A 24628-nucleotide genomic window follows, 5' to 3' on the forward strand; every position below is an offset into this window, starting at 1 on the left:
TTGACATGGTGTCCCGACACCATGGAATGCCGCTCGACAATGTGTCGGACCGCGATCCTCGCTTTACAGCGTGGTTCTGGCAAGAAGTGTTTACACTTGTTGAAACACAGATGGGCGATGGCGACTGCGGATCATCCGCAGACGGACGGACAGACTGAGCGCGTGAATCGCGTGCTCGGTGACGTGCTGAAGGGCTACGCACACTTGCTCTCACAGTAGAGCGACTGCTTGCCGATGGCTGCGCTTACAGCAACTCGGTGCATGCCTCTACAGGGCATACACCGTTTTAAGTGAATGCCATGCGGCTTTCCGAGCTTGCTCGGAACAGCGGCTTCCTCCTTAAGTGGGGGTCTATAGTTGTGTCGAAACAACCGCAGAAGAACACTGATACTGACGTGGTGTCAGCGGTGACGACGAGAAAACAAGCGTCTCGTTCCGGTAACAAGGCGAAGATCAGGAACGCCGTGTCTTTATGGCTCATACACCGCGAACAAGAAAACGTATGTACCGGGTACAGAGAGCGCGTAGACCGGGACTGTTGTGGAAGAGGAAGCCGTGCGTGCTGAACAAGTTATTCAGCACGCAATCATGGACTTTGTCCAACGTCGACAAGCCGTAATACGGTTTGTCCAGGACGCAATAGCAGCTTCTGTAGACAAACAGGAGCTGAGCGTAGACAATGTCGTCGAAGGAAAAACAAATGCTTTCAAAACCGGTTCATTAGTTCTGTTAGCTACACAGAACCTGCAACGGCATGCAGTTTCGTTTTTTGGTGCAAGCAAGTTTGCCTCACGCTTCATCGGCCCGCTCTCAGTGCTTGAACGACAGTGCAACACGTATACGCTGGACATACCGTTCAGCATGCGACTCCATCCTACAGTTTACGTCGGGCGGCTGAAGCCTTACGAGCAGCACGAGCCATCTAGGCTTGATGGATCGAGGACGACGAAGCGGCGTGAGCCAGCCTCTCGAGCGCAACGACGCGGTCGCGCAGGCATCTAATCTCCGTTCCAAGTGCGACATGGATGTTCGAAGTGGTCTACAGCGACCTACGCCTTCTGAAGGCGCAGCTCCAATTGCAGGGCAGCCAGCTCCGCGCTCTGGAATTGTTCCAGAGCGACGAGACGATTGTGCAGAGCGCGAGAGCCATGGCCAATCTGGGGTTGACCATACGGAGTGTATCAAGTTGCATTGTCGAGCGGGTAGTGGACTATGAAGCCCCGAAGACGAACCGGGATCAGGCTCGTCTTCGTGTTGGTTAGAGAGGACTTCCTCCCCATCGAAATACATGGGAGCCACGGGACATCTTGATGAAGGTCGTTCCGGAAATGGTGAGGGCGTACGAGGTCCAGAACCGAATGCAGGCATAATACGAGGGCCGTCCTATCTACTAAAGTTTTGGGATGCAGCACTAAAAGATAGAACACAGCACAAAAATAATCTCAATTAGCACTTTAAAACATACAAGTCTCACTAACTCAAAAATAGAGGAGTTCCACTATTTGCAGGGCACGCCCACTAAAAGTAGGAGAATGACAACTATCTCATGCGAATTTGAAACTCCTGAGCTCTTTTAATTGAACTATGTTTGTGAGCACTTTGCCAACCGAACTCGGTCCACTGGGGTACTACTTGGACTTGTTTGGTCTGGACACGGAGAAATCCTGGGTCACTTACGGTATTATTTACATGGCTGCTATCTACGTGGTGTTCATGATCTTGTCGGGTCTTGCACTTGAATTCCTCCGCTACGAGACCCCCGAAAATTTCGACGTGTCCGAGAAGCCCATCAAGGACGAAACCTACACGAGGATGGAGACGCCCAAGAACAACATATCAGCGGCGACGGAGGACTGCGTTGTGGGATTTCAGTCGACCGCTCAGGAGAAGAACTTCGTGCCAGTGACCATGGCTTTACAAGACCTTCACTACTTCGTGCTGGATCCCCACAACCCCAAGGAATCTCTCGAGCTGCTAAAGAAGATCAACGGGTTTGCTGTGCCCGGGTCCATCACGGCTCTCATGGGCTCGTCGGGTGCAGGCAAGACGACGCTAATGAACGTGATCGCAGGACGTAAGACTGGCGGGAAGATCACCGGCAGAATCCTGTTGAACGGCTACGAAGCGAACGACCTCGCCATCCGTCGGTGCACGGGCTACTGTGAGCAGATGGACGTGCGCTCGAAGGCTGCTACGATCCGCGAGGCGTTGACGTTCAGCTCGTTCCTCCGCCAGGATGCCTCGATCTCGGACGACAAGAAGTACGACTCGGTCAACGAGTATATTGAGCTCTTGAGTTTGGAGGACATCGCGGACCAGATCATCCGCGGCAGCTCAGTCGAGCAGATGAAGTGCTTGACTATCGGCGTGGAGCTCGCTGCTCAGCTAAGTATCATCTTCCTGGACGAGCCTACCAGTGGACTGGACGCTCGATCGGCGAAGCTCATTATGGACGGTGTTCGCAAGGTGGCGGACTCGGGACGTACCATCATTTGCACGATCCACCAGCTGTCAGCCGAAGTGTTCTACTTGTTCGATAGTCTGCTGCTGCTGAAGCGTGGAGGCGAGACGGTGTTCTACGGAGACTTGGGCCGCGATTGCTGTAACTTGATCGAGTACTTCGACGGTATCCCGGGGGTGCCTTCCCTCTCTCTTGGCTACAATCCCGCGACGTGAATGCTGGAATGTATTGGCGCCGGTGTGAACAACGCGGCGGGTAACCAGACGACTTCGTGAACTACTTCAGCGGCAGTGCACTGGGTGAGGCTCTGCACAACAACCTCGCCAAGGAAGGCATCACCACGCCCTCCTCGGACCTACCAGAGATGATCTTCGCCGACAAACGTGCAGACAACTCGGCGACGCAGATGAAGTTTGTCGTGACCCGATTCATCCAGATGTACTGGCGAACTCCGAGCTACAACCTCATGCGCATGATCCTCGCTGTGCTCCTCGCACTGGTCATCGGTCTCGTGTTTATCGACGCTGACTACGCGTCGTACACGGGTCTCAACTCGGGTGTTAGAATGGTCTACATGGGTGCTCTCTTTTAAGCGATGATGGCGTTCCAGAGTATTCTGCGGCTTGTCTGCTCCGAGCGAGCGTAGTACTACCGGGAACGCGCGTCACAGACGTACAATGCGCTGTGGTACTTTGTGGGCTCGACCGTGGCTGAGATTTCCTACTGCTTCTGCAGTGGCTTGCTCTTCACGGTTGTGTTCTACCCCATGGTGGGCTTCACGGGCTTCTGGACTGGCGTCGTGCTCTGACTGACGATCTCGCTGCTGGTTCTCATGCAAGTGTACCAAGGAACGGTGTTTTTCTTCTTGTTGCCGTCCGAGGAAACCGCGTCAATCTTCGGACTACTTTTCAATACCGTCACGATGATGGGGGATGGGCTACAGTCCTCCGGTCTACTTGATCCCGTCCGGTTTCTCTTGTCACACACTCTTACGACGAACAGAGTGGCAATGAAGTCGGCGATACTGTTGGGGAGCTCATCGAGGAGAGGCATACCGAGCCAGAACCACTGACTGCGGTACACGTTCCAGGTGGCCAGAAAGTTTGTGGGAAGGCGTCCACGATCATGACGCCGAACTGACACACGACCCACGTGCTTTGGATCGGACTGGAACCAGACACGAAAACCAGCGAAAAGATATGGCAAAGGAGCGGAAGGCGATCACCTGGAACATGACGCGGTGCTGCACCAGGTCGTACGTACAGGTAGACGAATAACGTGTCCATGGCCATCCAGGCATTGATCTTCTGTTTCTGTAGAGCGTCGTCCTTATTATCCAGCACGTTCTCGAGGTATAGGCCGGCGGCTTGAAAAGTACTGCGTAGAACGAGTGATAGAGGCTAATTAGAACCTTGCTGGGTCTTACGCTATTTGTTTTAGTATCTTTGTTATTGCTTCATGGTTTGCTATTTTGACTGGCCTAATCGTTTCGTTTGTTAAGGACTACAAGCAGTACGTACCTGTAGAGAGCCACTTCAATAAGATAAGCATTATAAGTCGAATGAGCTCTTTCAGAAGCGCTCTCGTCGTAATGCTGGATGCATGGCCTTAGTTTTTTGCTCCGCTCGATTGGTGCCTAGCTCCCTTTTATAGTGCTAGAATATCAAGTTGACAGTTACACGAAGAAAATAAAAAGTTGGTGATGACTCCTGTTTTATAAGTGGCAGTGCACCACTGATAAGTGCGTAAACTCAACTTACAGTTTAAATATTCACTTTTGTAGTTTTTCTCTCGTCTCCTCGCATAATACCTGCACTAGAACTACGAGTGCCACCAGTACGGTGTGCACCACGTTGCTCGATTTGAGCACGAAGGTCTTCCAGTAGAGGGGATACACGCACGGAAGGGTACCCGAGAAAATTCGCGTTCAGAAAGGCGCATCGCCCCGTAGCGACAGTGTGGACATGCAGTTTGAGCTGGAACTGCGCAGGAAATTCTCGCTTCAATAGCGTCACTATGGAGGCGATCGATGAGATGACGCCTGGAGAAGGTCTTGAAGCGCAGGTGTGTCGCGGCAATGCGTTCGCGGTAGCCTCTCGGATTGTTGTTGAAGCTTACAACAAATGCGTTCCAAAATTGACAAAGTGCCACTAGCTCGGGCACTTTGCTTTTGCACGAAGTCTTCTTCGACGCACTACATCGGACTCTTCCATGAGCTCCGTCGTCGCGTCTTTGATTCGTTGACGGATCAAAGTGCATGTCGACGGCCTCAAAGTAATCATTGATGACGCTGCACACGTACAGTTATATCAGATTCGGCGGTGAAGTAGCGCCGAACCTGTCAGCGATTTCAGATGCAGTTGGCATCCAGGGAGCGCATACTGCAGGTGCAGTACGCGGAGAAGAAGGCGGCACCGACACAGATGGCTGCGCCTCTTCTTTATTACGCAGACGCTTCGATCCAGAAGCATCCGGGTCATCGTCACGGCCTTGATGCGACCGAACAGGGGGATTTGGCGTGTTGGTTCGGTCAACTTAGTGTCAACAGCTGAAGACAATGAGTTATTGTTTATTATGGGGGCGTCTTCAATGTCAGACCCATAGTTAATGGGTATGTCTTCGTTAGTAGACATTACTGACGAGCCCTCTATGACATCTGACGGCCTGTCAGTCGTAGTTTGCGCGCCCTTCTGATTATGCAGAGTGTGGTATTGAGTGACAGAAAGTTTATTTTGTATCGCGAGCGTGTTCGCTTGCGCAGACACTGAAGTGGTGGTGCCTGCAGGTGAAGGAACGGAAGTAACAGAGTCTGCCGTATCTTCCTTGGCGAGCTCATTGCTAAACGATCTTGGGTTTCACATACGTTTTGACGGTCTTGTCAATTCTTATAATGCTGTGTTTAGACTAGAGAGTCTTAGCTTAATGGGGGGTAACGGGGTTACACGCAAGTGGCTATATGTGGCCACTTGGCTACGAAGGGTTTCCACGTTGGTGTAAAATACACCAATGATTACATTTGGCAGAATAGATCTGCATGCATTTAAGGCATTGATTGGTTGAAAATCAATATCTTCAACCAATTAGAACTGTAGGATTCTGTCAACCATTCGTTGGCAAATACCTTTCACTCAGAATATTAGATTAGGAGGAAAATCGAAACAAAACAAATAAACAGCTCTCAATTTTACCAGAAATCGGCTTGGCTTTCCTATTTAAGTAAATCTATACTTCGGAGGAAAGTATAGCGAATCTAAGTAAAACGGAACTTACGCTTCCTCATACAGGTGCGCTAACGTGTAAGCTGAAGTAGTGGGCTTAAGGTAGACCCATTACAGGATCGATATCTCCATTCTGATGTTAATTTTTGCTATCGTAGCTTGTAGTCCCCCACACTGGTGACGAGGTTTATACAATCAGGTTCATGGTCGATTTGTCGTCACAGTGAATGAGAACGTTCTTATAAGCGACATAGCTCTTGTTATGCGAATGTTTCGCCTGAATTCATGGTCATAACTGCAATATTTGGTCAGCAATCAGCTTACATTCAAATAATGTTGAGCGAGGTAACAAAAAGCGTGTAGCCAGTACCGTGAAACTAGGACGTCTATGACTACGCTGGGAATACGGAATATTTTTTTGATAGTATTATTTTGAGTAGATTGTGTTTGGGTCGCAGTTAAAACTGAGTTTTGTGGACAAAATTGAGTTTTGGCCGGTTAAATCTTTTGAGTGCACGCAACCACTGGTAGATAGAATGACGAAAAATCTTCAAGCTGGCTTGGTAGTTCTTTTGAGTGCACGCAACCACTGGTAGATAGACTAACAAAAAACTCTTCAAGCTGGCTTGAGTTTCTTGTTGTGGACATCAGGCGTACCATTCATGCAGTCCGATTTCGTAATAGCAGCAGAATCTCTCTCCAGATTTTTTTCTGGGAGCCACGGGGGAACTTGGAGTGGTCTCTACTTTGACAACATCAGAATCGTTTCTGATTGGCCAGGTAAATCCGTGTCACGGGGGTGTATCCAATGAATTTAGTAGTCTATCCGTCACAACTCCATTTTCACGAATACTTTCATCGTTAAAGACGAATGCTCCGGGGTGGCCAGCACAGCAATAGTAGTACACTAATGCTAACCTCGGATCGGAAGAGAAATTCTGTCCCGTTGCCATCAATTCAATTTCTTCCTCCGAAATGTTGCTTTCCTGAAGAATTGATTCTGCCAACCGTTTCAAGCGATCATCGGTACTTAACCCATTGTCTGCAGCACACTCCTCATGTTTCGATTCAGAAGCAGCGCTGTCGGCGTTGTATTTCGCCGCACGATGACGCCGCATATATCCTGCTCTTTTTCGCTTCCTTTCACGTGCTCTGATTGAGTCTGGCGTTGATCTACCCTTTGTCGCCCGATATTCACGCATATAAGCTGCCTTACGCTGCCGCTTCCTTTCAGCTGGGTCTCCTCTCGGTTGATCGTCATCAAACGAAGGTCTAGGTCGCGTCACCATTGTGGCAAAAACAATAAGACACGACAGTTCAACGAAATCTGATCTGTTTACGTCATTCACAGTCAGTCGATCAACTGAATCCGAATTTTTGGGATAGAGCTGTCAATATTGATGGTTGATAGTGAAAGAGAACAATTTAATAGTGACCCGGAAGATTTTTTCCACGTGCGGAATTTCACAGCAATTTTACAGCTCATCAGTGCGTAGCTGACGGTTTAACCTCACCAAACTGCTGGTGGTCTGTAGCTTCAGAATGCGAAGGTGCTTCTTTCTATAGTTCAATCAAAATAACAGGTCACGTTAGCCAAGACGGCCACATCAAGCGGTCTGTTGACCTACCTGTCCAACAAAGGTACTTCTACACACGAGGCACATGATGCTGAAGCGACTAAAGTGGGTGAATTTATGTTTCGGATGAGCTTCCACCGCGACTTCACTGGCACGTTTAACCTATAAACCCACACAATCAGTACCTCAAACCTGTCAAAGTTAAGGACCGCTGACTCACCTTGGAAAAATCGTTAGATGCTGAAGCGACTGACGAGCTTCCACCGCGACTTCACTGGCACGTTTAACCTATAAACCCACACAATCAGTACCTCAAACCTGTCAAAATTAAGGACCGCTGACTCACCTTGGAAAAAAAACCTTAATCGCCGATTACCAGCGTGACGTCCTGGCTTTCCGAAGCTGTTGTCTGCCGGCGTGTTATGTTATTCACTGTTGTGTGTTGACTTGAATGTCGTACGAATGTTGACAGAGGTTACGTTACGCAGTACCGTAGAATTAACCCGTTGGGGGCTGTCCATACCTCCTTAGGTATTCCCAGTATTAATCCGGCCATACCTAAAGGTATTCCTTAAGAAGTGTTGGCCTCCCACCCCTCAGTTGTAAAATGGAATTCAGTATTAAGCATATATTCATACGTTGGGGTGCATACCTCTCAGAAAGTCCCAGAAGGAATGCACAAAGTAAATTTACACGCATGATGCTGGCAATCCTCTTTCTGCTGCTAAAACGACATCTAGAAGACGAGCAAATCGCTGTAACAACCTCCAGTACATTATCCCTGATAATCCAGACTACAATGAGCCGTTCGATAAGTGACGCGTGTCGCTGTATGCGATGTAGAGTAAGCCCGAGGAATATATGATGCTGGAATGCCGCTTGCTATATAGTTTCTATGCCTTTTTGTGCTTTGCTGTGCTTACAGTACTATGTGCTGCTGGCTGACTGTGTTAAGTTAACCCCTTGGTTCCCCGAATTTATGACAGCTAACGCATAAGTCACGGTACTATTATGGCGTAACTTACGACCTACGTAGTTACTTTGGTGGTTCTGTATGATGTACATAGACGTCTGCAAAACGCAATATTAAATCTTAGCAGATTTTCTCAGCAATGTTGTAAGGTATACATCTTTCTTGTGTTCATCACTGGCTCAATGTCGTAACTGACACCGATGACTGATAGAAGGGGCGCGAGAGCCGGCACCTAGAAGGAAAAAGATGCAGCAACACGCGCATCAAATCTGCGAAAACCGCATTACAATCCAAAAGCTACCACAAGTCAAATCTGACACCTGGTATCTCATCACTTCTCTTGTGCGCAGACTGGTCTTACTAGGTTTTGTCATTATCATTTCCGGACCCCTCGTCGTCTGCTTCCCCGTTGTGAAGCTGCAATTATCGGCGAGCCTTCTTCCGCAGTCCAGATTTCTTCCTGGGACACCGCAGCACAGATCTTTTCCCCAAGGTGGAAGGGATCGCCTGACCGCAGTCAAAATCGTCATGCCAGATTGCAAAGCAAGTTTTTGCTTACCCCTGTAGGTATGCCGGATCTTATTACAAAGCCAGCCTTTAACGCTGTCCCGCGAGCAGCGCTCACAAAAGAAGGTCGTTGCGTCAGATTCTTCTTTTCGTCGGTCCTGAGTAATGCGCAGACTTTACAGGATCTCTGGCGTCGCTTTTGCACACCGCTGACAGTCACCCAATCTTACGACTGTTCCGCTTCATGGGTAAGCCGCACTGAAGCACGTTGGCGCTTTTGGCGTAGCAGTAAAAGAGTATCCACGACACCATCAAAGGTGTCAGCCTTTAGCTGGACAGCTGACTCTGGAGGGTGCAATAACAGTCTCCGCTCTTCGTCGCCGTGGTCCCCGTAATTCGTGCCGGATCCTTATATGAAATGTATGCGTTCACCAACGCTAGATCGACGAGCCCCAAGAGCAAACTCATGTGGTGTTTCTTAAATTTGGTCGACGTCTGCAACAAGAGCTTCTGGAGGCGGAGTTGATCGTGTACATCAACTCCTCCCACCCAGCGCTGATAATCCGTCACAGCTGCAGGACATGGCACCGTAAGTGGTCTCACGCGCTTCACATTGCTTTTAATTGACGAAGCCGACATCACAGAGCCCGTGCACAGGTAATGAACGGGTTTGCTGTCCCACCACTGGTACGCCACCATACTTGGCACAGCAATAGAACGGGAGGATGTGAACGCCCCGCGAGGGATGCTCTCCGGACGTGTCTTCCGAGTTGCTGTGACATTCTTGTCAAAGCCAAGTCCGTCCGTCGGTATAGTGCCCAACACGTAAGCACTCGTACCAAGAAGCTCCATCGCAAGAAGGACTGAAGAGTAGAATCGATCAGTCACGACTAAGTGCCACGGATGGTGACGATTTTCGTGAAGCACGCTCTTCAGGCTACGAACGACTGCCGCAGCACCTGTCTTATAGTCGAATAAAGAGTCGCCAGTGTCTCTAGCATTTCGTGCTCCAGCGTACATTTCGAATCTAGTACGCTACGACATAGATGTTAGACAGGAGCTCAAACGTCTTAAGCTACGACATAAGTTGAAAATACAGAACTTGTGGCAATATGCTGTTATAGCATCACAAGTCATAAATATTGTTCGTATCATACCGGTGAGGTTTGTCTTGCATACCCATCCGGATTAAATAGCGCTTGGAAGTGAATGAAAGAACGCCTTCATCGAACGAGAACACTGTCGAACCATCCAGCTATAAACCGGTCCTGGAGCTTGGTGACAGCGGACCGAAATCTCCACAGCTTGTCTTGCACGATCACCTTCATTGCCACAAAGTGAAGGTCTCGTAATATGTCTTGGAAGCGGTTGCGACCCATGAGCCGGTCGAACACTCCAGTAAGAGCTGCCCCGTCCTCCATCATCGACCAGTGTGCCGCAAAGCGGTGGTTCTATGGGCATAACATCCGCGCGATGAGGAGTCCTAGAGCCTGGAGGATCTCGTGAGTCTGGTACGCTGGTTTTGCTTTCAGACGCCGGCGGATTTGTGTGAGGGCTTCTCGCTTAGGTTCCAGCTGCTTAGAGGGTTTTGCTTGTGCCCGCTTCTTGATCTATTGCATACCGTACCGTTTCGTTTTAACGTTTATCATCATCACCCACAATGATTTTGGCATGTAGTAGAACAGTGCCAGAAGCGGTGAATGACAGACGCTGCGTAGCTCAGGTACAGGCTTGCCCACTTCTGCGTTGAGAACCGGGTACGCGGGCGACGCTTCCTCAAACTCCGACGATACCGCTGCTCGTAATACATTAGCTCTTACCTCCGCGGCTTTTGTTGATATCATATTGCCCTATAAGAAGTGATTCGACGAATACCTCGTCCATCTGTGGAGCGTCAGCATCGGATACGACATAATCATCGTTTGGTGTATCCACTAAAGCGACATCTTCGTCGCCGTCGTCAACGCCATCGCTGTCGCTCAGGCCGCTTCCATAGACGCTCATATTTTCGTCCTCCGGGAGACAGTTTACGCCCGGCTTGACGTGGGAGAGTAGACAAAGCATCGGGCCGGAGGTTTCAGCACCAACATCATCTTTTCGGCATCACTATCAATGCCAGAAGCTTTCGAAAGTAAGTGAAGACTTGTTGCTGCATTTAGATGTGATTCGGTAGCTTCGAGTTCTCCCGATGATAGCTCAAACGCTAGTGGCACTGCAGCCTGCGAATTCTCGACGTCTGAATCAACCGAGCAGCCAAAGAGATCGTCAAGTGTGCTGTGACAGCTGTGCGCTTGTGTAGATCTGCGATACTCGAATATCGCTCTCCTCAACGTTTAAGCTATTGGGTATGTCGTTGTCTTCAGTCTTCTCCTCTTCATGCTCGCTATTCGCCAGCAGACCGGACTCTTTCACATGCATCACGACCGCATCTTCTCCAACAAATACCTCGGCACCATTCGGAGTCACGTACCTCCACTCCGTCTCGATGCCGCTTGGTCTCTTCGATGTCCATCCAATCGCTCGCAGCTGTCTCCACAGGTGCTTGAAGTCGATGTCCATGGCAGCAGCAGCAACGGCATCTGTCTTCCCACGCGTACTGGGCCGGGTGCACACATAGCGCAAATTCTGGAATAGCACGGAAACAGCTTCCTATCCTTATTCACGTGTCTCTTTCCCGTTCCCTCCGTCTCCCTTCCCGCCTGACATGTCCCTGATGCAATTTTGATTTACCTCTTCCATCTTATTTTTCTAGAATGACTTGAATAAAGTATGGTCTGAGCCATTTATGTTGTTGCATTTTCTACGTCTTAACTTACGACATAGCAAATCTGGTATGGCGTAAGTTTACCAGGGGTTGTACATTCTGATCTGAATTCCCTTAAATAGGAATAAAAGCGTGTCCCATCATTATAACTATAAAGGGGATTGTCTATAATATATTCTCAGTGGGAAGAGAACATATCATTCCACGACAGGTGGAAAACAAAGAGAGCTTTGTATACTCGATGGTGAGTGCTCCATTTCTTACAATACTCTTAAAAAATGCGTAAGCTAAAGCAACAAGCTGTAAGCTCTGAACTCCATGTAGCCCAAAAACGGTACTGGTAGGCATTTACGGAATTTAACAGCGATACCATCCACATCTTACCTCGTTAATAATCTAATTTTGAAAAACAATGCTGCACATTGACATCAACATTCGTTTGAGTGTCCTTCCTAGAAGTACAGTCGTGCACCTCTAATTTGGCAGGGCGGACCATATCAACAGTGCCAGGGCATAAGTGCACAACGTAAAGCAAAAAAAACGCAAGTCCAGTGCACTGATACTATTATTGTTAATTCAGTACCAAATTTACGTCAATCTTCTGCATAATCTTGTCGTCAGACGAGCGAATGGCGGGCGCGCAACAGCGCTTCCGGTCGCGATAGGCATCCGGCAAGGCGGCAACGTCCGCCGACCGCTTAAGAATACTCTGAACGGTGGTGCGCTTTACTGCTTGGGGGGTCTTAAAGCGCTCCGTTGCCCAACGAGCAATTTCGATGTGAGAGCATGCAGGATCTGACTTGTGCTTCTCTGCTTTTGTGCTAGAGCTAGGGACATGTAGGAGGAAGGGCGATGTCCCATTGTCTTTGGCGGTAAAAATCCAAATTGTGTGTTTGTATGAAGACGTCCGATCCAAAATTTAAAATCAGATCGATGCGGCGTGTCATAGCTCCGCGAGGAGGGGAAAACCGTTGAGGTTAATTGCAAGGGTGGTGATGGGCAAAGGTATTGCGCATCCGATTCGCGTAATCATAAAATCTGGCAGGGTATCGACTGATACCGGTGTAGAATTGGAGGTGCACGACTGTATGACTACATTTACTACTGTAGTACCTGACGTGCTATCTCACATACAGCGGAGGTGACCGTAGATTATGTGCTTAAGTCTAAGCAATATTCCGTCGAGGCCAACACGAACAGCGTCACACATCAGTGATGACAACGATAAATCCGTATGATGTCTGTTTACAAATTTCCTGTATTTACATGAACAAATTGAAAAATAATGGTGCGTATTGTGAGGAAAGTAGTCTTGGCACACGCATACAAATTGTATTCAACGCCATCGCTGCGGATGATTTACGCATCAACACTGCATTGTGCACTCTAGAAATTAGGAGTCCCTCCGGCGTGAATAATGTCTTCGCGCATCCGGTCGGCCGGAGCTTTGGCCTGGTTGCGTTTTCGCTGGCGGCGGACAGCCTCATCTCTAAACTTCTTCATCGCCCTAGCATCTGTTCCGGGAATCCACCTCTTTACATAGCTCGAGAGTTTTTTTATAAACCTCTCTTCTTCAATCCCGTCGTCTTTCACTGCATCCTTCTCGACGCGCAAAATCCGTCCGCCGTCTCTTTGGACACCATCGACGGTGCTGAGTGCCACACCGTTGCTGATCGTGGTGGCCTTGGGGTTCGTAGCCGCGGGGATCGCAGTGCCGCTGGCATGGAGAGTTGCCACAATAATAGCAGCGAGGATGTAGGTGACACGCATGCTTTGGTTTCGCGATAGAGCGTAGAGTAGGCGTTGTGTTGAGCTATCCAGCTTCTAGTCTGCCGAGCAAATTGTGGAATGAGCTATGAGAAATGGTTCTTTCTGGCAAAGTATATTCCTGCTTCTGTTTTTCATTTCTCGAGATTGGCACCTGCGATCGTGGTGTGATGGGAAATTACAATACAATGATGGGAAATTACAATAGGTACATGATTGTATATACACCGGTACATGTACCGGTACCTAATGGGGGCCACGATATTCAGATGCTATCGATAGCACGCGATAGAGCGACAAGTTAGTGTTTTTAAGGTGTGACATTTCCCTGGGTGAGCTTCACCAGCCATATGAGGTGGCAACACCACAACAGCGTGGGTAGTACACGTCGGCTGGGATTTGGTAATGGCTGTGCACGTTTGACCCACACAAGTTTTTACTGAGCACGCTGTAATTGCACAAAACAGTACCATCATGGCACCGTGAATTACTTAAAACACCGTCAGAATGTGTCAGCACAGAAGAGTGCTGTAGTAACACAATAAGTGGTTTCGGCTCTGCTCGCTGCAGGAAGCGCGCAGACAAGGTGAGCTTGGGTCTTCGCTGGCCTATCAGCGGTGGCCGTGCAGATATGTGGCGAATGTGGCCCACATAGGTTTAAAGCTGCTGGACGTCACTCGCAGAGCTCCTGTTCGGCGAGTGTGGCCATGCCGAAGCGTGTGCCGTGGGAGGAGAGGGCCGTCGGCATTGACGCTGCCGCGGCCGACGCTGTGATGGAGACGATGAAGGCGTTCGAGATCCAGAAGAGTCAGACGATGGCATGCAGCATGTGTATTGACGCAGAGCACAAGATGCGTTACCGCCTACTTACATGCAGCTCCGGCCTTTGCTGCGAAGCTAGTGAGTTAGACTGCGAGTGGCGAGGAAAGATCGTTACGTGCCTGGAGACAGCGCACGTATCTATTTTCGAGTATGGAGCTCACAACACCCGTGTATCCTCTCCAAAGAGCAAGAAGCTCACTACTACGCAGAAGATCTACTGCCGCGAGCTCGCTGATGAGCACCTCCGACCTATGCGTATTCGCCACGCTCTAGCTCGAAAGTTCTCGACGCCTCTTGAGGATCTCCCTCCCTTAAAGACTGTCCATAACTTTGTGAATAATTACTCGCGAACTTACCTTGAAAATCACGACCGAGTACAGGAGATCAGGGCCTGGGTCCACGCGCGTGCGTACACCGGCTTGGAGACAATGACGCAAACGTTCACGTTTGGATGGGAGCTAGACAGCAGTGGCAAACCGATTGTGGGCAATGGGTTCGACGAGAAACCCTTCATTGTGGGTCTATCAACGAAGGCGTTAATGCTGCGACTTACTGTGCCCCCACAGAACTTCATCTTACACGTTGACGGGACGTATAAGATGAATCAGTGTGACTATCCAGTTATAGTGGTGGGGATATCTGACAGGTCGCGCAGATTTCACCTAGTTGCTCTATTTGTGGTCTCACAGGAGACTCAGTCTGTATTTGAAGCTGTATTCTTTTCGTTGCGACGAATCTACTTCTGGATCACCAAGAACGACCTACGCATTCAGTACGCGATGGCAGACGGCGATAAGGCACAGTGCAACGCCCTTGCGTTGGTGTTTGGAGGCAATCCGTCTTACCGCTTCCTAATGTGCTTCTTCCATGTAATGAAGAAGGTTCAAGAGCGTATTCGGAGCTTTTCCTCCGGTGTGGCAGCCACCGTACTTCGGGAGGTATATGACCTGCATTTTGCACGCAGTGAAGCCGCCTATTTAGAGATGCTGCGTGTCATTATGACGCGGTGGCTGAAGGAACCTGCGTTGGTCCAATTTGCTCAGTACATGCATGGACAATGGTTGACTGGTCTCTTCACTACGTGGCAGATATTCGCCACACCCAGTGGCTTCGCAACGACTAATAATCCAGCCGAAACGTTTAACGCGTTGATAAAGCGGGACTATACGCTACGTCGCCGCTTAAAAATGGGCACTTTACTACGAGAGTTGAGCGCCTGTTGCCAAGATCAATCGTCCAGTACGAAGGCATTCGAGTTTGGCGTGGTTCCGACACCAACCCTCGCGCGTCGGGTATCGGAGTTGGTACGAGCACAGCTCCTAGGGATAGCAGAAGGACAAGAAGTGGATGCAGTGAGTGGAGGAGTAGCTGGAGAGCCCAATATCATTCGTGTTATATCGCTACCTGCCCCTCGTGTCACGGTGGCGCCTAATAAACGGACGGAGGAAGGTATAGCTGTTTCCGCGCAGATGGGGGTCAATTACGCCCGCAAAGAGGTCGAAGGACAGCCGTTTGGTGGTTGGCACGTGGATGCCGAGCGACAGTGGTGTCAATGCGACTACTGCTACGCATTTGGTACGTGCATTCACGTCCTGTACGCCCTGCGAGCTACTACACACGTTGACAGCAGTGGGCGCGACATTTTAGTCAACAGGAAGAAGCGGAGACGTTATGGAGTGGCGGTCCTGCCGGTTGTAGGCCGTCCGCGCACAATCGGACCTGCACTTAGCTTTGAATGACTTACACGACGTTTGCTCAAGCGTCGTGTGTGGCCCCGACGCACTTAAACACTTTATACAGCATCTTACATCTTCAGCAGACATAGTAAGTGTCCTGTAAGCGAAAGCGGTACAGTTTGCATGACTCCAGAATTTGTATTCTTTCCTTTTACATGCTAAAACTGTGTTTACTTCCTGCTAGCATTATGTACTTCGAGATACACCTGAGGGTATGCACCACAACCGCAAGCTAGTCATCTCCATCGTCGTCTTTGGTTTTCTCCCAACATTCATCACACGCACACTTAAACCACCTCTCATTCCCGTAGTGTACGGTAATTTCTGCACCAGCTTTGACGTCGCGAATCATCTTTACAAGCACCTTGACGCTGGGACGGTTGGACTGCTCTACGAAGGCGGCGTTGGGGTCACAGGAATGACTTATGAAACGGGTGATAGAGCCGCACTTGAGCGCATCTACGTAAACGTAGTTTCGTTTCGTAGACTTCGCATTGTACAGCAGTGTGTAGCCGCTGTTTTGCTTGGTGGCTTGATCCGGCTGCCCCTCGACAATTGCTGGAAACTCACTTAATTCCCCACAATACTCGCCAACAACGTCACCGATATCCAGCCAGGTCGTCGTGAAGACGCCTAAACCAACTCGTCCAGTATCGAAAAGTTTTAATGTATCGAGCGTGCGTGGAGCATTGCTGCACATCGCACCGAGGCTGCAGCAATCAGGAGTGCAAAACGTAGCACTGAAAACGTTCTTACAACCGTCGAGGAAACAATCAATGACGCACTCGCACTTATCAAACTTTCCGATGTCTGGAAAGAGAACGCCATTGCTTTTGCAGCTCGTTAGGTGCTCAACGTCATCTGGCCACTCCAATCCTTGGTGCTGCAGCGACGTCGCTTCCTCCTCCTGGGACGGAGTCTCCGGCAATGAATTGCGTCGATCACGAAGGTTCTGTAGGCGACGTTTTACCTCTGGTGAACTCAGAATGTCTTTCATACGACTCGCCTTCAACGTCCTGGCATGATAGACGTTCATGCCACTACTAGTAACCGCACACTTCTTCTGATTACAGCGCTTCCTCGACCTTGGCACATGCCACTCAGCACGTCTCTTCTTTGGCTGGTGGCGAATCTTGGCTCGTACATACCGGGTTGGGATCGCCTTCACGTACGCAGCAGCCTGATCCTCCGTAGATACAGCAACCCCACGCTCGTCATCTTCTTCGGACGAAACTAAATTGATAATCTCCAAAATAGACGGTCTTCTGCCTTCTTCCTCTCTTGTATTCTCCTTCACGTCATGACTAGCAATTGCTCCAGACGTTAGCGCCTCCATCGCATCAGATTTGGAGCTGCTAAGTGCGGTCCCAGGCTGAATGTGTGTGTTTGGACTATCGAAGTCCGATTGAGGGCTCTCAGGGACAATATCCTCACGCATATCTCGTAGTGCCTGATGAACGGCTGCTACTGCATCACCCACAACACTCTGAAGCGCTCGTTTTAGTACGCTAGAGCGTGAAGGGGCCGGCACAGATCCACCTTCGAGCTGGTAGGTCCGGAGTTTGCGCCACTGCGACTCGGACAGCGGAACCGGGGCGCCCGAGGCGTCCGACAGCCTCTTCGTCATCATATCCAACGGTATGGGCTCTTCCGTGTCGACGGAGATCGGAAAATCGACGTCAGGAGTGGTGTCCACTCTGGTGACGACTGCAATGCGCTGACCTCTAGGGTCTCCACAGACAAAGGCTCGGGTGTAATACTCAAGTGTCTCGCCGGCTCTGAGGGTCTGGGGTAGTAGATCCGACGCGCTCAGCCCCACCATCGACAACGTCCCGCTGCTGGAGGCGCTGGTAGCTCGTTGGTTGTGGTCGCTGCTGCTGGGACCTGCGGGAAGATACGATAATGAGTGTAAGACCACACAAAACAGCAATGACACGCTACATTCATCGCACCTTCATGTGACCTGCTTTCGCTGGCTTGTCAAACCTACCCCACTGTACAGACCGAGAGCCGCCTACTGCAAATCTTAAAGCTGGCCTGTCCGCGTTTATTGTGGGGGATGGGCTATTGTGTTACTCAGATTTCTACTTGTGAAAACTATATTTTCTCGTTTTTACTGAATTAATTTATTTTGGCGATCTGGAGATCGATCGATCTCCAGATCGATCGATCTCCTCAGGAGGAGGAGGGTTGATAATGTATATACTATGTACATGTTTTAATAACTCGCGATGGTTTTATCAGAGTTGCTACTCCGTAGGCAGTTGCTGGTGCTGGTGCCTCAGTTTTTTTAGTCCAAAACGGGGGCTGATTTCGGCTCTAACACAATTGGCATTTCCAAACGACTTGTATTACCTATTCATAACTCGCAGGCGTGTGCCAGAGACATCCGACACATTATATTTAATGTTAAATATAGCTGGCGGAGGCGGCTTTGGTATCTTATTTCGTCCCGATTAGTCGGGCACTCCATGAGATTCACGAATCGAAAACCTTTTTATTGTGAGGTTATCCCTCCTCGCGTGGTCCACACCGACTATTATTATTAAAGTCGGCTTTATAAAATAGTCCGTCCTTCGTGACGTTGTACCTAAAGGTACAGTCGGATTTTACCGTGAGAATCGCAATTGTTTGAGGCACTGCTGTAAGTTAAAGAGAAATGTGTTTTCTGTTCGTACCGTAGCAGAGAGGTATTGGTTTTATAGTCCAAAACGTGTTTAAATTGTTCAAAAGCAGAACTTTATTTAACCAGAGGGTGGGCAAAATCCGTCCATGATAGAATCTACATCTTACACAAAATGCTGGCAAATCAAAGGATATAGAACAGTTTTCGTCCAATTGAAAGGCCAAATGTGGGTCACATTGAAATGATTTTAATTGATAGTGGACTATTATACGGACCCATGTGGTAGACACTGGTCGATAGTTGCCGAATAACAGGATGGCATATTACCAGGTTTTTGCCCATTTTCCCAGCGAATCCCACTGGGAATGGAGTGGGAAATGAGTGGGGATTGAGCTTTTTTGTACTGGTACCTTGGCAGTAATCGTATAGATGCTGCGAAGTACATGTAGTGGTGCTTTATCTTGGTTAAAGTAAGCAGGCTATCGGTACCAAATCGGTGAATACCGATTTCCTGTGAAAGACCACCAGTTGGCCCAGTACATGTAATTCCGTACGTGTATTATACCGGTAGCAGGAAATTGGGGGGGGGGCAGACGAGACTGGGGACAAATTCGAAAAGCCGACCCCGCTGTAAGAATGCTCTTTGAAAGGGAGTACCGGTAGACTTGGTCCATTGTATTCAACGCCATCGTTGCGGATGATTTTACGCATCAACACTGCATTGTGCACTCTAGAAATTAGGAACCCCTCCGGCGTGAATAATGACTTCGCGCCTCCGGTCGGCCCGAGCTTTGGCCTGGTTGCGTTTTCGCTGGAGGCGGACAGCCTCATCTTTAAACTTCTTCATCGCCCTAGCATCTGCTCCGGCAATCCACCTCTTTGCATAGCTCGAGAGTTTTTTTTAAATCACTCTTCAATCACGGCGTCTTTCACTACATCCTTCTCGACCGAACAAATTGCGGAATGAGTTATGCTTGGTCGTTGTCATCTCTGATACTTAAGCCCTTATCTGAGCGCGATGTTGTTCGTGTGTTGATCTCTTGTCCGAACGTTGCTCAAGCGTAGCACGAAGATAACGTATCTCTCTGCTGGAACGTGTCCAAATTTGGACAGTTTGTCCCAAATTAGAGCTTAGATTTATTTTACTGAAATGCCACACAGCTCACTCTAATTAGCATACCACGACTAATTATGGTGCTGAGGTTGGAGCGTTACTTTTATAAATCTGCTCGTTCATATTACCAAGAATACTACAAGTAGAATAAACAGAGATCTTTCCAAAACCGGTGTTATCTCGTACAAGATTACGGAATTTCCGACACTAACGAAGCTGAAGCAGCTATTCCTTTTAATGAGGATAGCGTATTAGATTGTGCTTTGCATCGTAACACGATTCGTTCAAAGAATGGATTATATAATGTTTCCGACAAGCAAGGGCAGAGTCTACATGTCCTGTACAAATCCTAACGCATCTCACTCATGCGTTGAATGATTACCTCTTCAAGAGTAGCCCCCCCCTTGCTCCTCCGAGTGAAGGCGCTGGAGCATTTGTCGGCCCAGCCGTCTACTTCTGGAGTTGGCAAGATAAAATACTCCGCCAGAATACGGTCAATCTTCCTATGGAGGGAGAATCCTCGAAAAACCGCCTTCACGGTATCCACAGTCGAAAGCTGGTTGTCTAACTGGTTGATCCACGATTCGGCAGAGACCAGGATGGAGTTCAAGCTACCCTTAGCGTTGACGTTACGGCACGTATTGTCAATGAGCTCCATGCGCTTAATCAGTAGCTGATAAACGAAGCATGGCAGACTGTAGTCCACGCTACTACTGCGGCAAAGTAGAGCTTGCTTTAGACTTTGTATCATTTCACAGTCAAGCTCCTTGGATATGTGTTCGATGACAACTCCATCTGGAAACTGTGCAAGTAGTTCAGTCTCTGCACAACGACAAGCAAGTGCATTCTTTCGTTCGGGTCAAACTTGCACATGCTCTCCACCAGTTGCCAATGATCGTCAGAGAATTCAAGCGGGCGCCGAGGTAACTCGCCACTTCTCACACGATGCTTCACTACCGTATTATCAAGTTGGTTACCCCACGGTAGTTTCCCACTCACAGCTTGAACAATGCACATCCCAAAGGAAAACACGTCCGAGGCGTATAATAGGACGCTTGCTCTCCGGCCAAACACTCTGGAGCTACCCAGCGGACGGCGCCTGATCGCTCGCCTTGATCTTCAGCGCTTTCAGGTGCACTCAAGCCAAAATCTGTCAGTTTTGCATCGCCATCGAAGTTTACGAGGATGTTGTCACACTTCAAGTCTCTGTGAACGATACCACGCGCGTGTAAATACTCCAGGCCTAGAGCTGCTTCGCACAGCTTTTGCCATACCTCGGAGGGGTGGGCGTGTAAAAACTTGTCTAGCGACCCGTTCTTCGCTTCTTCGCAGACAAAAAACGGTGCTCCAATGTGGCAACCACCAAAGAGCTTCACCACGTGAGGGTGATTCCGCCCAAACCATAATTCAATTTCACGCTGGAACATTAACTTTTGGTCATGTCTGCCCTCCATAACGACTCGCTTCACAATAACATCCGAGTTGAGCCATTTAGCTCTTGACACCTCACCGAATCCACCGCGAGCAAACATGACCTCATCCTCCAGTTCATACCACTTAATAAACCACTCAGGAAGTGATTCAATGGTGGATCCATGATGTGTCGAGCAAGCCTTGTTGTACGCTTTTTGGATAATCAGGTGCTGCGCCTCCGAGTAGCTTGTATTCTGGAGCTCTCGGTGTAGTAATGCCAACATATCGTCGTCAGACTCAGTTGGGTGAAGCAGTGTAAGCGTGTTGCCGATCTCGGATACGAATAGATCGGCCCTCTGTTTGCGAAGGTTCGACCAACGTTTCTCTATTTCACAATACAAATCTGCAGGAGCGTCGACCAAACTCATTAAACATTCCATCTGCTTCCGAAAGAAATCGACCGAAAGATCGCTCGCGCAACTTGATGAAAGACGTTGAATGGAGTTGTTGTACGAGTTTTGCTGCTCAATCGCTCCTTGAATGGTTTCAAGCACAAAGATGGCTTCTTCGTAGGTGAGCAGTGATCGGGTTGCTCGAGCTGAATAAACGCTGACACACAGTTTCGAGGTCAACATATAGTTCACGGTACAGAGCATCCGGGGATGCGTTCACGGATACTTGCACATCTTGCAGCTTTGAGAGAATTCCGCTAGCAGAAACAACCTCGTTTTGATTGTCTTCACCTTGGTTTGCCAGCTCCAGCAGACTTCTCATTCGCAAAACGACAGCCGAAATGTTGCATCGTTGCAGAGGTTCATCACACCGCATGTCCTGCACTAGATTACCACACTTTGCGCGCAATTCGTCAAATTCTGCGTGGCCCCTGAGTTTCAATGATACTGCGTGCAAGCAGTTCCGAAGAAACAGTACGTCTGAAGCAAATGCCTTCTCTACAAGCGTCGATGGCCCTGAAGAACCCCCTGTGCTTCATTGAAACGCTCGACTTGACGAAAAGTTGGCAAGCTTCGCGCTGCCATCCTTACTTATCAAAATATTTCCTAGTCGGACGTCAGTGTGCACAATGCGACGCTCATGCAAATATTGCAGACCCAGAGCTGCTCCATGCACGTACCGAAAAGCTGTGGCTACGTTCGGCATATTCCAATCCGCCTGACAAGTGACCATCTCCACATATTCTTCTAACGATCCATTAGCCATGTGCTCACACACGAAGAGCTTGTAGCCCTCACGCACCGCACCATACAACTTTTGAACGTTTGGATGCCGAAGCCCGAACCAACGATTAACTTGATCATCAAATGCATCGCCGGCACCGAGGACAGACACGTACAGCTTGATAGCCACTTCTGCATCCAGCCAAGTTCCAAGAAAATCACCCCCAATATCACTTGTCGATACAAAGTCCCCGAATTCAATTTCTGTGGGTGGAATTGACCACTTCGTCGATGTTGTAGGGGTGTGGGACTCCAGGGAGCGGAGTTGAGTGTGAGTTAGTGTGGAAACAAGCAGCTCTTGGACTTGTCGGTGGCCATGTGACTTCGCATAGTCCAGTGCCGTGTGTTTGTATTTGTCGGCAAAGCTGGAGTCAGCGCCGAGGGTCAACAGAAGCTTCACTGTTTCCAAATCGCCATTGGACGCTGCTATCATGAGCGGCGTCTTACCGCGCGTATCTTGAGCGTGTACGTTCGCTCCGTAGTCAACCAGTAGCTGGACAACACTCGAATCATCGTTTCCCACTAAGCAAAGATGCATTAAAGGCGTCGCTCCTTCGTGGTCTCTTGCGTTCACGTCGGCGCCGCAAGAAGAATCCTCATGGTGTCTGCGCTGGGGCCGCCGGATTCGCACACATGAATTAGTGGCGTCCATCCTTGATGATCACTAGCGTGCACGTCCGCTCCATGATCAAGCAAAAGGTCCATGGTGTCTTCGTCGGCGTTATCCGAACGACATATACACATTAGTGGCGAGTTTCCGATGTCCGTCTTGATATTTAGGTCCGCGCCAATCTGTAAAAACCACGCTGCCAGTCGCAAGTGGTTGTTCTTAACAGCAAACCACAACGGGGTTCCTCCATAGTCCTCTGGTTCATTCACGACCTCGCTTCCATGTTGTACCAGGAGCTTCGCGATTCTCAGTCGCCCTTCAGAAGCAGCGAATCTCAAGGCGGTCGAGCCTCCCACATCTTTGGCGTCTACCTGTGCACCGTGTTCCAGCAGGAACTTAACCACATTATTATGGCCGTACCAACTTGACAGGATGAGAGGCGTCCAGCCGCTGTTCTCGCTTTGGTTTACCTTTGCACCACCGACCTCGACAAGGAGCTTGGTGATCTCAAGATGCCCTTCACTTGCTGCGAATCTCAAAGCCGTCGATCCTCCCGAGTCTTTGGCGTCTACCTGTACTCCGTGCTCCAACAAGAACTTGACAACGTCGAAGTGGCCGTGCCAACTGGCCAGTATTAGAGGCGTCCAGCCGCCACCGTTGCTTTTGTTCATGTTGGCCCTGCCCATCCCAACGAGGAGCTTGACAACCTCGAGATGCCCTTCACTTGCGGCCACGACCAGAGCGGTAGAGCCTTCTGCGTCTTTAACATCTACCTGTGCTCCGTGTTCCAGCAGGAACTTAACCACATTGCAATGGCTGCTTTTACTGGCAAGTATGAGGAGCGTCCAGCCGCTGTTCTCGCTTTGGTTTATCCTTGCACCACCGACCTCGACAAGGAACTTGGCGATCTCAAGATGCCCTTCACTTGCTGCGAATCTCAACGCCGTGGATCCTCCCGAGTCTTTGGCGTCAACCTGCGCTCCATACCCCAGCAGGAGCTTAACCACATCGTAATGGCCATTCCAGCTCGAAAGAATGAGTGGCGTCCAGCCTCTGTCTTCGCTTTGGTCTACCTTTGCACCACCGACCGCAACGAGGAGCTTGGCGATCTCAAGATGCCCTTCGCTTGCTGCGAATCTCAAGGCCGTCGATCCTCCCGAATCTTTGGCGTCAACGTGCGCTCCGTGAGCCAGTAGAACCCTGACCACATCATAATGGCCGCTCCAACACGCTAGTATCAGTGGCGTCCAGCCGCTGTTCTCGCTTTGATTCACCCTTGCGCCACCGACCTCGACAAGGACCTTGGTAATCTCGAGGTGCCCTTCACTTGCTGCGAATCTCAAAGCAGACGAGCCACCTGAGTCTTTCACGTCGACCTCTGCCCCATGTTTTCACAAGAACTTGACCACATCATAATGTCCGCACCAACTGGCTAGTATGAGGGGCGTCCTGCCACGATCGTCACTTTGGTTCACTCCCACGCTGCCAAACTCAACGAGGAGCTTGGCAATCTCAAGGTTCCCTTCACTTGCAGCGAGCGTTAATGCAGTCGAGCCATATACATTCCGTACGTTGACATCTGCGCCGTGCTCCAACAAATACCTGACTACAGATACGCAGCGTCCCCAGCTGGCGGCGAGCAGAGGAGTTCTTCCGCGCACGTCTGCAACATTGACGTCCGCCCCGCGCTCTGTGAGCACCTGCAGGATATCTAATTGCCCTGTATAAGCAGCGAACTGTACTGCAGTAGTGCCATCTTTGTCCGGTACGTTTACTGCAGCCCCATGCTCGAGGAGATACCGGAC

The 24628-nt window shown here is 49.6% G+C and overlaps 4 protein-coding genes across 4 annotated transcripts; 1 reads left to right on the forward strand and 3 right to left on the reverse strand.

Annotated features, from left to right (window-relative positions):
* Window positions 1-1689: 1689 nt before the first annotated feature.
* Window positions 1690-3053, forward strand: PITG_15253 (ATP-binding Cassette (ABC) Superfamily; the record flags this gene model as incomplete). Its single annotated transcript, XM_002898655.1, has 3 exons — window positions 1690-2074; window positions 2126-2602; window positions 2725-3053. The coding sequence occupies 3 exons, from the start codon at window positions 1690-1692 to the stop codon at window positions 3051-3053; spliced, it is 1191 nt and encodes a 396-aa protein (XP_002898701.1).
* Window positions 3054-3450: 397 nt separating this feature from the next.
* Window positions 3451-3876, reverse strand: PITG_15254 (uncharacterized protein; the record flags this gene model as incomplete). The annotated part of the gene is made up of 1 exon (XM_002898656.1): window positions 3451-3876. One exon carries the CDS (start codon window positions 3751-3753, stop codon window positions 3451-3453), a length of 303 nt encoding a protein of 100 aa, XP_002898702.1.
* A 9010-nt stretch (window positions 3877-12886) lies between these two features.
* On the reverse strand, window positions 12887-13270 carry PITG_15255 (secreted RxLR effector peptide protein, putative; the record flags this gene model as incomplete). Its single annotated transcript, XM_002898657.1, has 1 exon — window positions 12887-13270. The coding sequence occupies one exon, from the start codon at window positions 13268-13270 to the stop codon at window positions 12887-12889; it is 384 nt and encodes a 127-aa protein (XP_002898703.1).
* Window positions 13271-20391: 7121 nt separating this feature from the next.
* On the reverse strand, window positions 20392-21854 carry PITG_15256 (uncharacterized protein; the record flags this gene model as incomplete). The annotated part of the gene is made up of 1 exon (XM_002898658.1): window positions 20392-21854. The coding sequence occupies one exon, from the start codon at window positions 21632-21634 to the stop codon at window positions 20561-20563; it is 1074 nt and encodes a 357-aa protein (XP_002898704.1).
* Window positions 21855-24628: the final 2774 nt, after the last annotated feature.

This window comes from Phytophthora infestans, genomic scaffold, assembly GCF_000142945.1.
Source record: "Phytophthora infestans T30-4 supercont1.35 genomic scaffold, whole genome shotgun sequence".
Taxonomy (NCBI): Eukaryota; Oomycota; class Peronosporomycetes; order Peronosporales; family Peronosporaceae; genus Phytophthora; species Phytophthora infestans.